At 40.0% G+C, this 13,001-nt stretch overlaps 1 protein-coding gene across 4 annotated transcripts in view; it reads right to left on the reverse strand.

The window, feature by feature from the left end:
- SENP2 (SUMO1/sentrin/SMT3 specific peptidase 2) overlaps positions 1-5,874 on the reverse strand; it is a 30,249-nt gene extending 24,375 nt beyond the window's left edge. For 2 of the 4 annotated variants that reach the window (XM_008573914.1, XM_008573913.1), the window contains exon 1: positions 3,070-3,111. In XM_008573914.1, the coding sequence (XP_008572136.1) occupies positions 3,070-3,088 (19 nt within the window). In that variant the 5' untranslated portion in view covers positions 3,089-3,111. Of the gene's footprint in view, positions 1-3,069; positions 3,112-3,139; positions 3,196-5,548 lie in introns of those variants that run through there. The other 2 variants (XM_008573911.1, XM_008573912.1) reach the window with 2 other exon arrangements.
- Between the last annotated feature and the right edge of the window lie 7,127 nt (positions 5,875-13,001).

A 13,001-nucleotide genomic window follows, 5' to 3' on the forward strand; every position in this document is an offset into this window, starting at 1 on the left:
AAAAAAAAATATATATATATATATATATATATATATATATATATATACACACACATCTTGGAAAGAACCTTTCTCAATTTCTATTAAAAGTCCTATTTTCAACCATTGAAATAAAAAAGTATCCATAAAAAATATTTTTTTTCTAACTGAATAACTGGAATTCCAGTATTGTGATGTTTTTTTAAATAAAATACCTGGACACTATAAAAACATAAAACCATCACGTTAGCAAATCATATACCGATATACAAAAATAAGTCCTGAAATGGCAGCTTTTAAGAAATGAGCTCTCCAGAATATATGAAATAAACTTTTACCAAAGAAATGAGGGCGTAATTGAACAAGGAGCATGTAGCCACTAGGTATGGCAGAATCCTATGGGAAGCATTGTCATTTACCCATTGGTTTGTCCGCACTTCCCAAACAGGTAACAATACAGTTGTCCTAAACAATTATTTACTAAGCCCCTATTACAATTTAGCTAGGTGAAGTACAAAATAGGAGGTTCTTAAACATCTGTGATAAAATAAGGTTATCCCTCTGCTGGAGTAGATGTGTTGGAAGATCTCAGACTCACCCCTTCCTGCCACCAAAAATATAGATTACAAAACAAATAAATAAATAAATAAGAGGGAGGGGTAGATTTCAGTGCTTTCCTCACTTCCTCCTTTAACCACACTACCTCTTTCTCACTTCCTACACATCCAATGTAAGTTTTCTACAATTTCCTATTTCCTAATTAAGGTTATTCTAAAGCACTAGTTTGAAAAAAAGAGACCATCACCTTAGCCACATTCTGCTTTAGAGAAAATTGCCTGAAATGGTGGGTTTTAAGCAACAAGTGCTCCAGAACATATAAAATATTTTTTTAAATACTTGCCAGAAAGATAGTGAAATACTTAAAAGGGAGATGTGATGGCCAGGTAAAGCAGGATCCAATTTGAAGTAATTTGCTACTAGATAATAGTTAAATGTACTAAAGATTGCAAATGAGTTGCTTCTCAATTTAGGAATTACAAACTAGAGGGTTACCCCTCTAGAAATGTGGAGGGATAGCACTTACAATCTGCTGTGCTTTGTAAGTAGGAAAAAAAGAGCTTTAGGAATTTATGCTTACCTCACAGGCTAACATCCAGACCCCAGAGGACAAGAGGTACTCTTGATAACATAGTAAATAGTGGCCACTAAAAAGTATTAGAATATTTTATTTTATTTTTCTACAAATTTTGTCAAAATCTGGGTATGCCCTGAGGTTATATCAAAAGATCACACTGATTTTTTAAAACAGGAAAAAAGGCAGGTCTGCCTCATCTCCCTTAGTCAATAGGGATAGACTAAGTAGATCTCTTAAAATCCCTCACTTATAAGATCGAGAGTCTACAATCCTCAGGTTCTCTTTCTTTTACCCTTACTTTTTTGTTTCTTGAAAGCAACCAATTGAATTTAATTGTCTAGTATAGCAGTAGCCAGATATGGTTAGCTAAGTTTAAATTCTATTAAAATTAAAAATTCATTTCCTCAGTCAAACTAGCCACATTTCAAGTCCTCAACAGCCATCACTACAGGAAGTTCTTTCGGACAGCATTCTACAGACCTTTCCAAATTCTAAAAAAAGTATTATTTCTGCTACCCACTGCTTCCCCCATTGGCTTTGATTCCCTTCTATAGTTTGCCATTCAGAAACTCATAATACATATGTAATGGAAATGATGAAGTGGGTGATGCTAACATAGAAATCAGTAAAATAGATGATTACCATAAATAATTATTACAGGAACCTTCTGTAACATGCCACCATCAAAGTTTTTTGCCACATCCAGTACAAGCTAATAAAGTTATTTACTTATATTTTTGTTTAAAATTGACTTACTTTTTTTGCTAAAATAAGTGTATTTTAAAAACTGTTTTCAATTCTATGTTACTATAAATGTAAAACCAACATCATTTGCCTTATAAAGAAATGAAAACCCAGTAATGTTAAGTCTAGCTGGGCCTGCTAAAAAATGGGAGATTAGCATGTATAAGACAAGTATTGAAGACTTATTAGCACTATATGAAGATTTTCTGTTTGAAATAATCAAAAAATTAAAAATAACTGAAAAAAATACAACTTTCTTAGTATATAATATAATTCAAATGTCACACAATCCTTTACCTGTGTATCCTCTAAAATCATTTCTTGAGTTGGTATCTATCCTGTGCTTTAGACATACTGTTCTAATGAACTTAGTATAACTTCCTGTCATTCAAAAATTCCCTATAATATGTTATGACCTAACTCTCTTCAGCCAATTTTTTCCCTGACCTTTATTCACTATTTTCTGAATTTGCACAACTTTCCCATACTGTTCCCTCTGCCTACAATGCTTTTCCTTCCTATAGCTTTCTTGTAATATCCTACCTAGCCATCCTTTAAGACCCATCTCACATCCTAACACCTTCGTCAAACATTTACTGAGACTCTCAATCAGCTAAAAATTGGACAGGATTTTGTTTCTACCTTTATTTCATTTATCATATCCTCACTGACATTAGTATTGTTTATGTGTTTGTTTTATACCCCCTACCATATAATCATGTAAGGTCCTTAAAAACAGAGACTCTGTCTTACTAATTTTCATATTTCCTATAGAACATAATACATTCTTAACATCAAGACATGCTCAGGAAGCACTCATTGGATTCAAATGATACATTAACATAGACATGTCCACAGTCAACTAACATTTCTGAAGGTAAACCCAAATTCAAGTCATATTTGAGAAAAAAGAATATATTATTATAGTATTCGTCTATGCCTTTTCCCTTTAATCTAGTTTTATTCTCTTCTAGTCCTTCAGATACATGGAAGTAAAAGATCTGTCAGTCATCTGAACTAGATCACTCAGTTTGAAATACTTTTTACAATGTTTCCTCCTCAAAAATAAAAAAGATTTATAGAAGGATTTAGAATTTTAAAATTCACATTCAACAGGTTTATTTATCTGAAAAGATAAACAAGGATACTTCTAGAAAAGATAACTGAATAGGAAAGGGATAGGAAAGAGACTTCACACGTGCACTTTTTACCTTTTGAATTTTGTTCCATGCTTATAGTTTTCCTATTAAGAAACTAATTTTAAAAATTTATATTCAGTACCTAATCTTGGTCTTTTGGCTGGTATTTCATCAGTGTCCACTGTAGAAAACAGAGTGCTGAAAAGAGAGAAAGAAGAAAAACCACATATACATATTTTATATGTATTATAGATAAATTTACTATGCATACACACGCCTCTTCCTTCCACTTTGTCATAAAGTGAGATCCAATTGATGTTTTTTTTGTTTTTTTTTTTTTGTCTTTTTCCGTGTCCGGCAACGGATCGCAACCCTCAGTGTCGCCCCCGTACCGGACCGGGACGGCAACGGGATCGCAGCCCTCGGTGTTGCTCCCGTCTGTATGTGGGATCCGAACCCTCGGCGGGAGCGCCGCCACGCTTCCCAAGCAGCGCACTATAGCAGTGCGCCACCGGGCCGGCCCCCCAATTGATGTTTTAAAAGAGAATGCTATTCTACAGTACGCCTTTAGCATTTGAGGACTTAACATTATAATGCTTTCAACTCTGCATCTGAGAGATCCAAAACTCCCTACCATATAATAATCTGTAATCTGGCTAAAGTACAAATGTGAAACTAGCCAGAAGTAACTTAGCTAGTAAATGAACCTAGATAAGAGCCTAGAACCAGTTAGTATTCCCTTTTTCTCTCCAGAAATAATTTTAAAACAACAAATAACCAATTTTCTTTTGAAAGATGGTCCCCCCACCAAAAGCCATCTTTTACTTCAATGTACACAACCTTAAAAGATAGTCCTTGGCCAGAAAAAAAGTTATGTTAAATGGCATTTTTATAATTGAAACTATTGGGCCGGCCCGTGGCTCACTCGGTAGAGTGCGGTGCTGATAATTGAAACTATTACAGCGGTAATAAAGAATTTGGGAATTCAGGAAAGTTTATGGACCCATATGTCAAGAATGTTAAAGGCTCATACTGTTCTCTTTCTGAATCCTTATGATTAATTATGTTTACCAAAAAAATGAATAGAATGAGATCCCAGGAAGATACCATTCCGCTCATAACTTTAAACATACCAACAAGACCTCCTGGCTTCACTTTTACTGAAAAGTGGCTTACATTGAGAAGACTTGTTTTAGATTTAAGATGTGAGCACCTAAAGTGTAGTAAAAAGGGTTTTGATCTCTATTGTTCCCCTGCTAACAGGGATTCACATCAAAAAGAGAGGACAAAGCTATAAGTGGCAAATGAAGGCTCAGGAAAAAGAGAGAGAAAGAGAGAGAGAGAGAGACAGAGAGAGAGAGAGAGAGAGAGAGAGAGAGAGAGAGAAAGGTTAGGGGAGAGGGACTTAATATTCCCTTAGTGAATAAATATGTGCCAAATGTTTACCAGTCACTAGACTCTGCACAAGGCCCTCCAGGTAGTATAAACAAATACTACCTTTATATATGTTAAGCATCAGTTTGAGCAGTTTACATGTTCTCAAATGATCCTCACATCAACCCTACAGAAAAGTAGGAAGGAAGAGTAAGTTGAAACTATGACTTTGGAACACATTTACAATTTAGCCAACAACCAATTTCATCAATGATCTTAATTCTCAGACTCATGTATTAATTATCTTGTTCTCTGAAGCTCCCAGAAGCCAACCTTTTTTTCCACATTCCCTGATACTGAGGCTTAATTAAAAAAAAATGAAATGAACACATGATCACTAAAAGTTGAGAGGTGCATATATAGAATCTGTACAGAACTTTATTTTCTAGATTAAGTCTTAGGCCAAGGGTAGATACTATGAAATGGGACAAGCCAAGGAGAACAGCTTTTAGTTTCTCCTTGAATCTTAACTGAATTTTAGAGTATAGACTAGTGATCTTTTTAAAGGAGTGAGGTACCTGATCTTTTTTTCTCATAGCCTAATTCTAAAGCACAGAACCACTCTCCCCCTTCTGGCTCCAAAAGCACACACTGTTTGACAGCTGTTTCAGAAAAGACAGCTGCTGTTTCTTGGTGCTAAGAGAACAGTACTTGCAGTCAAAACGGCTTTGGGAAAATTATGAATCTTCCTTCCCTTAACTGCACTTATTGTCCGCAGATGACACTTGGGAACATGCTTTGTAAACAGTGAGCCACAACAAAGGCAGTATTCCTTCAATTTTTAGTTTTCAGCCTAAGAGCGGCAAAATATGACAAAGCCCCACTCGTTGTCAGCAACCAGGTTCGACTCTGACAAAACATCAAAGATCCTACCATCACCGGCCCCTCCAAAGACAACTAGCTCCTTCCTTCATGAGGAGCCGCGTCCCCACAGCGTGGCGGGAGCGACTACGTCACCAGGATGCCCGCGACTCCACAGCTCTCCGGCCTCAACCCAGAGAGACCCGTTTCAACCGAGCAGGGCCTGCCTGGCGGGATCAACGCTGTCCCGGCCGAGGAGCCCGGGTGGAGGAGGGGAGAACAGCCAGGCCGGCGTTCAGCCCCCTGAACGCCTCACCTGTTCGAGCGCCGCCTCTTCAGGAGGCCCCGGGCAGGGGGCACGGACCGGTCGCAGAAACGGAAAATGGTGCCGAGAACCCTAACCAGCCATCTGTACATAACAGGTCCGAGCAGCAGCGGCGGCCGACACACCCCGAGACGCAGACCCCAGAGCTGTCGCCGCCGCTGCCGCCTTCGCCACCACCGCCAAGGCTCAGTCACTGACTTGTGACGTGATCCAAGGGCCCACAGATACAACGTCCCCAGGGCTACGGGAGGCCTCCGCCCCCCACCGCTCCTGATGTCACCTCCTTCCACCCGACCGGAAAGCTTCATCCTCAATCTGCGCACGCGCAACCAGGAACCGTCTCCTACTCACTAGCCTAGCAACAAAAGTGAACGCGGGGCGATCCCGGCCCAATCGCTGACGAGATCGAAAGGATTGTGGGCGGGGTTTCCTCCTTGGCGGAGCCAGTCCTGAGTTAGCTTGTAGGACAAGGCCCACAGGCCGCACGTGAGGATGCTCCACCCGGAAGAGAGCGCGCCACCACGTGCCTGAGGCCGGGAGCACAGCTCGTGCTTAGTAAATGTTGAGTGCACGCGACAAAGATAGGTCAGGTTAATTAACAAATGTTGCCGTTTTTAGCACCATTTATTTTGCATATACTTTATGCCTCGTACTTTAATCGCCTTGTCACCTCCATATTTCCCAGCAGTCGCATGCAGCAGGGAGTCGTAGGCCCATTTTTATAAATCAAGGAAATCGAGGCATATAGCGATTAAGTAATCAGCCTAACATCACAAAGCTAGCTGGTGACATAGTTGGAATCTGAACCATGCTTTGAGTACCAACGCCAGTCCTTTGCTCTTGTGGGAGAGACATGTACATAGATAATTACAATACTGGATAATTGGCTGCCGTGATAAAGGTGTGTGCAAAGTGCAGTGGGAGCCAAAGAAAGGAAAACTACACACTGGGGGTGGGAAGGGAAGGGCAGAACTCAAGGAAGGCTTCACAGAAACTGAAGGATGAATAGATACCTGCGGCCTGCTAATACACGTGTCTCCTCTCCTGGGCTAGCAGGGACTCATTCTCATTATCCTCCCTCTATAATATAGAAGTCACACTTTCAATTAATTATCAACTACAGAATTAGCCCTCCCTATATCGTGATAGAAAATCCAGTCCCCTCCCCCAGATAATCCTGGGAATCCTCAAAAGTTTTAGGGGCTGGCTCAGTTGGTTAGAGCTCAGTTGGTTAGAGCTTGGTGTTATGACCATCAAAGTCAAGGGTTTGGATTCCCATAGCAGCCAACTGCCAAAAAAAAAAAAGTTTTCATTCCCCATAAATCCATCCCTGATTGCACTTGTTCTTTACCTGTGACTCAGATAAAACCAGACTTCCAGACTTGTTTGAACTTCAACCCATGCACTCCCCAGTACAGCCTCCTACTTTCTTCAATAAAAAATATTCCAGAATTCTGCTGCAAGCCAACCACCCCCTAGGGCTCCAGACCACCAGACACTCACCTGGAGCTACCACCACTCTGGCCTGAGATAAGGGGACAGATCCTAAAGGGTGGAAGCAAATTCTAAGTGTAGATACAGTCCCCTCCCTAATTCCCCAAAGCATAGCTAACACAAGTCTGTTGCTGAAAGTGTGGAATAACAGAAGAATTACAAAACCAAGAAGAAGTTGGAAGTGACTATTAGACATGTAGCATCTATAGTAGCTCCTTGCCCATTGTCTCCCAAAGGGACTCCCCTCCCCAATGCCATCTCTCTACTCTTCTCAACATCTTTGACAAGCTATCCACAGAGGGGAATTTCCTCTCCACTTCTATACCAACCCATTTCAGGCTGGACTTCCAGCAAACTTAATTAGAGGCCAGACCCTTACTGAAAGAAAACAACTGTTGGCATTCCTATGCAGCAGTTCAGTTAGGTCTTAATTGTCCATTCCACTTTGAGAGTTGCTCTTTGCTTTTGCCAAACCAAGAAGCCCCTTCAAGTATTGGGAGGAAATTCTCTATAACAAAAGAGCAGTCTTCATACAACCATAAATCATAAAGCTGCAAGCTGCTTTTGAACAGCAACTAATCCCAGGTCTGGCCAACCAAGATTTAAGAAATATTTGGGTCCAGTCTCACAGCACTCCAGTGCAGCAACACAACACATTTTTTTTTTCTTTTCCTGCATCATTAATGCACCTGCACAAACTCAATACTGAAACATCGGTCATCCACCATGAAATGTGGGAAGGCTTTGGAATTACAGACTTCAGTTAGAATCCAAGGGCCTCACCAGCAAACAACTTGTGAAATGAGTGTGGCAACCCCCAGGCCCCTGCCCCCACACACTCCTTCCAAGTCCTCTTAGCTACCCTCTGGAACAAAGAAAAGAAGTAAACTCATCCTTACGGTCACTCCCACCTGGGACTTGTGTGCCAGTTGGTGCCTTTGCAGTCCAGTGGTCCACAGTTGGGGCACGGGCCACTGCCCATCCATGGGCCAAAGAACGGGATTATCCTAACCTCAACCCCGCCAATGCCACAGCCATTCCAGAACCCAGGAGTTCTTCACCAGAGGGTCAGGGAAGAATCCCAAGACCAGATGCAGTAACAAGGGCAACTGAGATTTCTGCCCTTGGCTTGGATAACTTGAAACCTTGTACCGCAGGAGGGGCTAACCTCATTGCTTTAGCTTTTGCAGGTTATCCCAAACAGATACTCCAGTTTTCCCAGTCCCTCTCCTGCTGAGATCCTCTTTCAAGCATTTCCAGGACCCCACCCCCATCTTCCTCAAAACCTACCTACCCTCCGCAGAACAATGAAAACCTAGCCTTCGACTCTATTCTTTAGTCTTACAAATTTTCCCAGTGCTCAGCACAGCTAAGTGCTTAATGTTTCTCCTCCTTCTTGTAAGTCCTTTCACTTGCTGTTCTGCATCCTGCATTTCGCAGGTCTACTCCTTCCCCTCTCCAAACCTATCAGAACTGTCATTTCAGGCCTGATCTTTCTCACACCATTGCTATAGCCACTTCCGCTTCTCCCCTTTCCTTCTTCTATGCTGTTTTTGGGTGATCTCTCTTTTGTTGTCTTTTGTTTTGTTTGCCTTTTGTTGCTGTTAAGGAGGATAAATTTACATTGTTATTCTTATTCATTAAGAAAGGTAAATTTATAAATTAAGTTTCTGTCTTTTTGCATTACTGAATCACTAAAAATGATTAGACTGATTTTCACCAAACTAGAGAGGTTTGTTTGGGGTGGTCTGACTTAAAATACAGGCCATACGACAACCCAAACTTTGATGGCCTTTGGGAGAGCCTCAAAAAGAGAGAGAGCCATCTCTAGCAGCAGCTGAAACTGAGGAGCAGCCAGAGGAGCTCCATTACCAGCGGCAGATCCAGGTGCTTGATCCATGAAAGATTCTTCATGAAATGAAATGAAAATGAAAGGAAGAGAAATGGAACACGATAGGGCTTTATTACCAATCGAAGGTTCGCGCCAAAGTGCACAGACATCTCCACCGGAGAGAGACATACACGCCTCCGACCTTCTCCATCCTCTTTGCCCCACGTGCAAACTCCTAATGGCTGACCTCTGCCACTCCTGTCCTGCCTAGTGCGCAGGCTCTGACCGATCCAGTCTGAATATTTATGAGCAGCTTCCTTGGGGTGTGTCCCTACTCTGCCTCAGCTCTATGCCATGAAAAACACTTCTTAAACCAGAAAAGCAGCATGCAGATGTTTTTCTTTCTTGTTTTGTAATAAACTACCAAAAAAGTTTTTTATTCACATGATAATGTTAATAAGTTAACATATAGATATATCATCTTTTATATTTATTATATATTATAATGTATATTATGAATTATCTATTATTTTATTCATTAAATTATTGTATAATAATATATTAACTTATAAATAAGTTGACAGGAAAAAAGCCAGGTTTCCACTACCTTAGAGATAAAATTCACTGTCCTAAGCATGGCATACAAAGTTCTTCACAGCCTGTCTTCCAATTACTTTATCATTTCCATACACACCAAATTCTCAAGCCACACTTCTTTCACACCTGCAAGTCTGTTCTCTCTACCTGGAATACCCTTCCCCCACCTTTTTCACATCACAAACTCCTACCTAGTCTTTAAAAACCAGATCAAAGAATACCTTCTCTCTGAAGATTTTCCGATGACTCCTCCCTCTGGGATTCCCAACATCTAGTTGCTTCTCTCTCTGTTCTCCTGTAGAATTATATCCATGTGTCTATATTAGTAGTATCGTTATCATTAATGTGTTCGTCTCCTTGAGGGAAGGAGCCATGTCCTATTTTATCCTTCTTATTTATTTTAATGGGAGCTCACGAAATGTTTGATAAATGGAGGAATAGATTGGTTAGAGTGTGGTGGTGATAACACGAAGGTCCAGGGTTCGATCACTGTACTGGCAGCCACCAAAAAAAGAGAAAGAAACAAACAAATATATGCATCTGGGGAAAGTTACCCTAATCTACTTGTAAGATATGAACTGAGGAAACAGACTTTTCTTTCCAAACTTGGACTGCAAGTGAGACATGGCAGGGTCACTGATGCAGATGGGAAGACAAAAGAGTATTATTGTAGTGAGTCATATATCAGTGTGGAGCCCTACATCAGGGTGGGTGGGGACATAGGTCACCTTTCCTGGCTGTTGAAACCAATGAGAGTTATAAAACCACCTCCCCTCAGTTCCATTACACCTGCATACCTGTTTTTCCTGTCCACGCATTTGGAAGCTTCCCTGCCCATTTTACTCTGCTCTCTGTAGCGAGTGATTTCTAGGTTAAAAAATTTTTTCTAAAACAAGTACATAATACTTTGTTGGAAATGAGGAAAACTGTGACATTCTTGAGTTGTGATCATTTATTTTATTTATTTATTTATTTTTAAAGATGACCGATAAGGGGATCTTAACCCCTGAGTTGGTGTTGTCAGCACCACACTCTCCCAAGTGAGCCACGGGCCAGCCCCATTGAGCTGTGATCATTTATCAGGGTCACAGGGTTGAGAAAATCGTGGTTAGCTGATGGGAAATGAAGAAATGGTTTTCCCCAGAACACCTTTGAATAAGTGTTTTCAAATGATTATTAAGAGTTGACCTACTTTTTTGAATTTAAAAAATACTACTTATTTTTAGATAATTATTGATTCACATGAAGTTGCAAAAATAGTACAGGGCAGTCCCACATACCTTCACCTGGTTTACCCCAATTGTAACATCTTACATAACTATAGCGTACTTATTCAAACCAGAAAATTCACATTGGTACAATCCACAGACCTCATTGAGATTTTCTCAGTTTTACATTTCCATGTGTCTATGTGTAGCTGTATGCAATCTTCCCACACATGTGGATTCTCATAGCCACCACCACAGTTAAGATACAGAACTCTTCCATCACTAAAAGATTCCTTTACAGTCAAACCCATTCTCCTCTCTTCCCTCCCTCTCCTCTCGCTCCATCCTTGGGAACGTTTTATGTTTTCTTACATTTGATATTTCTCACTAGCCCAAAAAAGAAGGGACAGGTTCTCCCATTGATTCTTGTGCTGTTTTGAATGCTGGCAGTGGAAAGGAGCACACAGCTAGAAAGTTAGGGGACCTTCTGTGCCACCAGCTGGAAAGTCATTCATAGTGACACAAAGAGACCTCCCAACGGAAATGATTCTTATTCCTATAGTTGGCTAGTTTCCAGGAAAATGTACATTGGCTCTGTCTAGATATGCACTTGGCACGGTACTTAAACTGATAGGAACTCAGTAAATATTTATCAGGCAAGAACACTGATCCAACAGGGAGCAGTACATTCCATAACAGGCTCCTAAGGGAAATGTGAAACAATTCTTCTTTTGTTCCAGAGGGCAACTGTTTTCAAATTAATAAAACTTAGAGCAAGTGGAAAATAGAAAAGCTAGCAGGTTATCTATTTGGTTTTCCTATTTAGGTTTCCTTAATTTATTTCTCCAAACAGGAGACAAAAACAAAAACATTCGATCCCTGTACCGGCCAATCGCCAAAACAAAAACGAGACTAAAGTCTGACTAAAGTCTTTCACCTGAAAGATCATGGCTCTAAGGTGCCCTCTCTTCCTAAAGTCACACCTGGGTCCCTCTTCTCAACATTGTGCAGCCTTCCTTCCAAGGGGAGGGAAAGGGGCAGGTTGTGTGGCCAGTTAGGTAATAACAGTCACCAAGTGGTAACAGTGCTTACCTTGGTAAGTAGGCACCATGCTAAGGACATTGGCTATAATATATCATTTAATCCTTATAACAACCCTATGAGATGTGTGATTTTATTGTCTTAATTTTACAGTTGATAAAACTAAGACTTAGAGAACTTAAATATTTTGCTTAAGGCCATACAACTAGTGAATGGAAGATATGGGATTCGAACTGAGGTTAATGGATGAGTGCTGGGTAGTCTTCGCATTCATTAGGTCTGAGTTGTGACACAGAAATATATACACAGTACTTTAAAAAGCCCCCCAGGTGATTCTGACATAGTGATTCCTTCAGAAGTATTACTAGAATCTACTTCCTGCAAAGGAATCTCCTGCTATTCAAATGGGGTGTGGATGTAGAGATAACTGAAAAATTTATATACAAGGAGCTATTACTTCATAAACATGTACTTCAGGTTAAATGACTAGTTAAAGCTTTTGCCTGATGCTTTGGATGAAAATGTATTCTTAAGTTGTTTGTGTTTTATTTATTAATTTCTTTTTACGCTCAGGAGACCACCAGAAGCTTAAGTGTTGTAAACACTTCCATCAGAAAGGAAATTAAATTATCTTGTAGTTATGGAGCTCAAGTTTAGTTACTTCTAACACCGAGATGGATAGATTCTGGCATAGTTCTCTAAGTTTTTGCATTTACTTTTCCTTTAAAAAAAGTACTATTAAAGAGATAGGAATGCTGGATAGGAAGAAATAAAAATAAGGATATATAATACAAAAAAAAAGTTTCCTTTAATCTGAAGCATAGTTAATATTTTGGCACATACAGATACATAATTGGACCTACTGAAATGTTCTTAATAAAATCTAAAGACTGCCCTGTGAAGGATGAGTGTATGAATTAACATAAAACGTGGTTTTGTATACACAGGCCAACAGAATACTACCTGGATTTGTTATTTCATTCACAAGAACACAGAGGAAAAAGATCTCAAATCACACTTGGTTTCAACACATCAAGCCAAACAGCTAATAAACCGCCCACAAAGAATGAAACTATTTTGAACTCATTATTCTGGTGAAATACAAATTATAATATTAAGATATACATAAAATTGTGTAAGGTAGACAGTACCTTAAGTTTTATTGAAAAGAGGAGGAGTCAGAGATCCCGAAAGGGTTGGACCTGCCTGCAGTCAGTCCCTGGGGAACTTCCTGTTGTCACCACACCTCTGGATTAGTTATCTGAGCTTGCTG

Source organism: Galeopterus variegatus, unplaced genomic scaffold (assembly GCF_000696425.1).
Source record: "Galeopterus variegatus unplaced genomic scaffold, G_variegatus-3.0.2 Scaffold971, whole genome shotgun sequence".
NCBI lineage: Eukaryota > Metazoa > Chordata > Mammalia > Dermoptera > Cynocephalidae > Galeopterus > Galeopterus variegatus.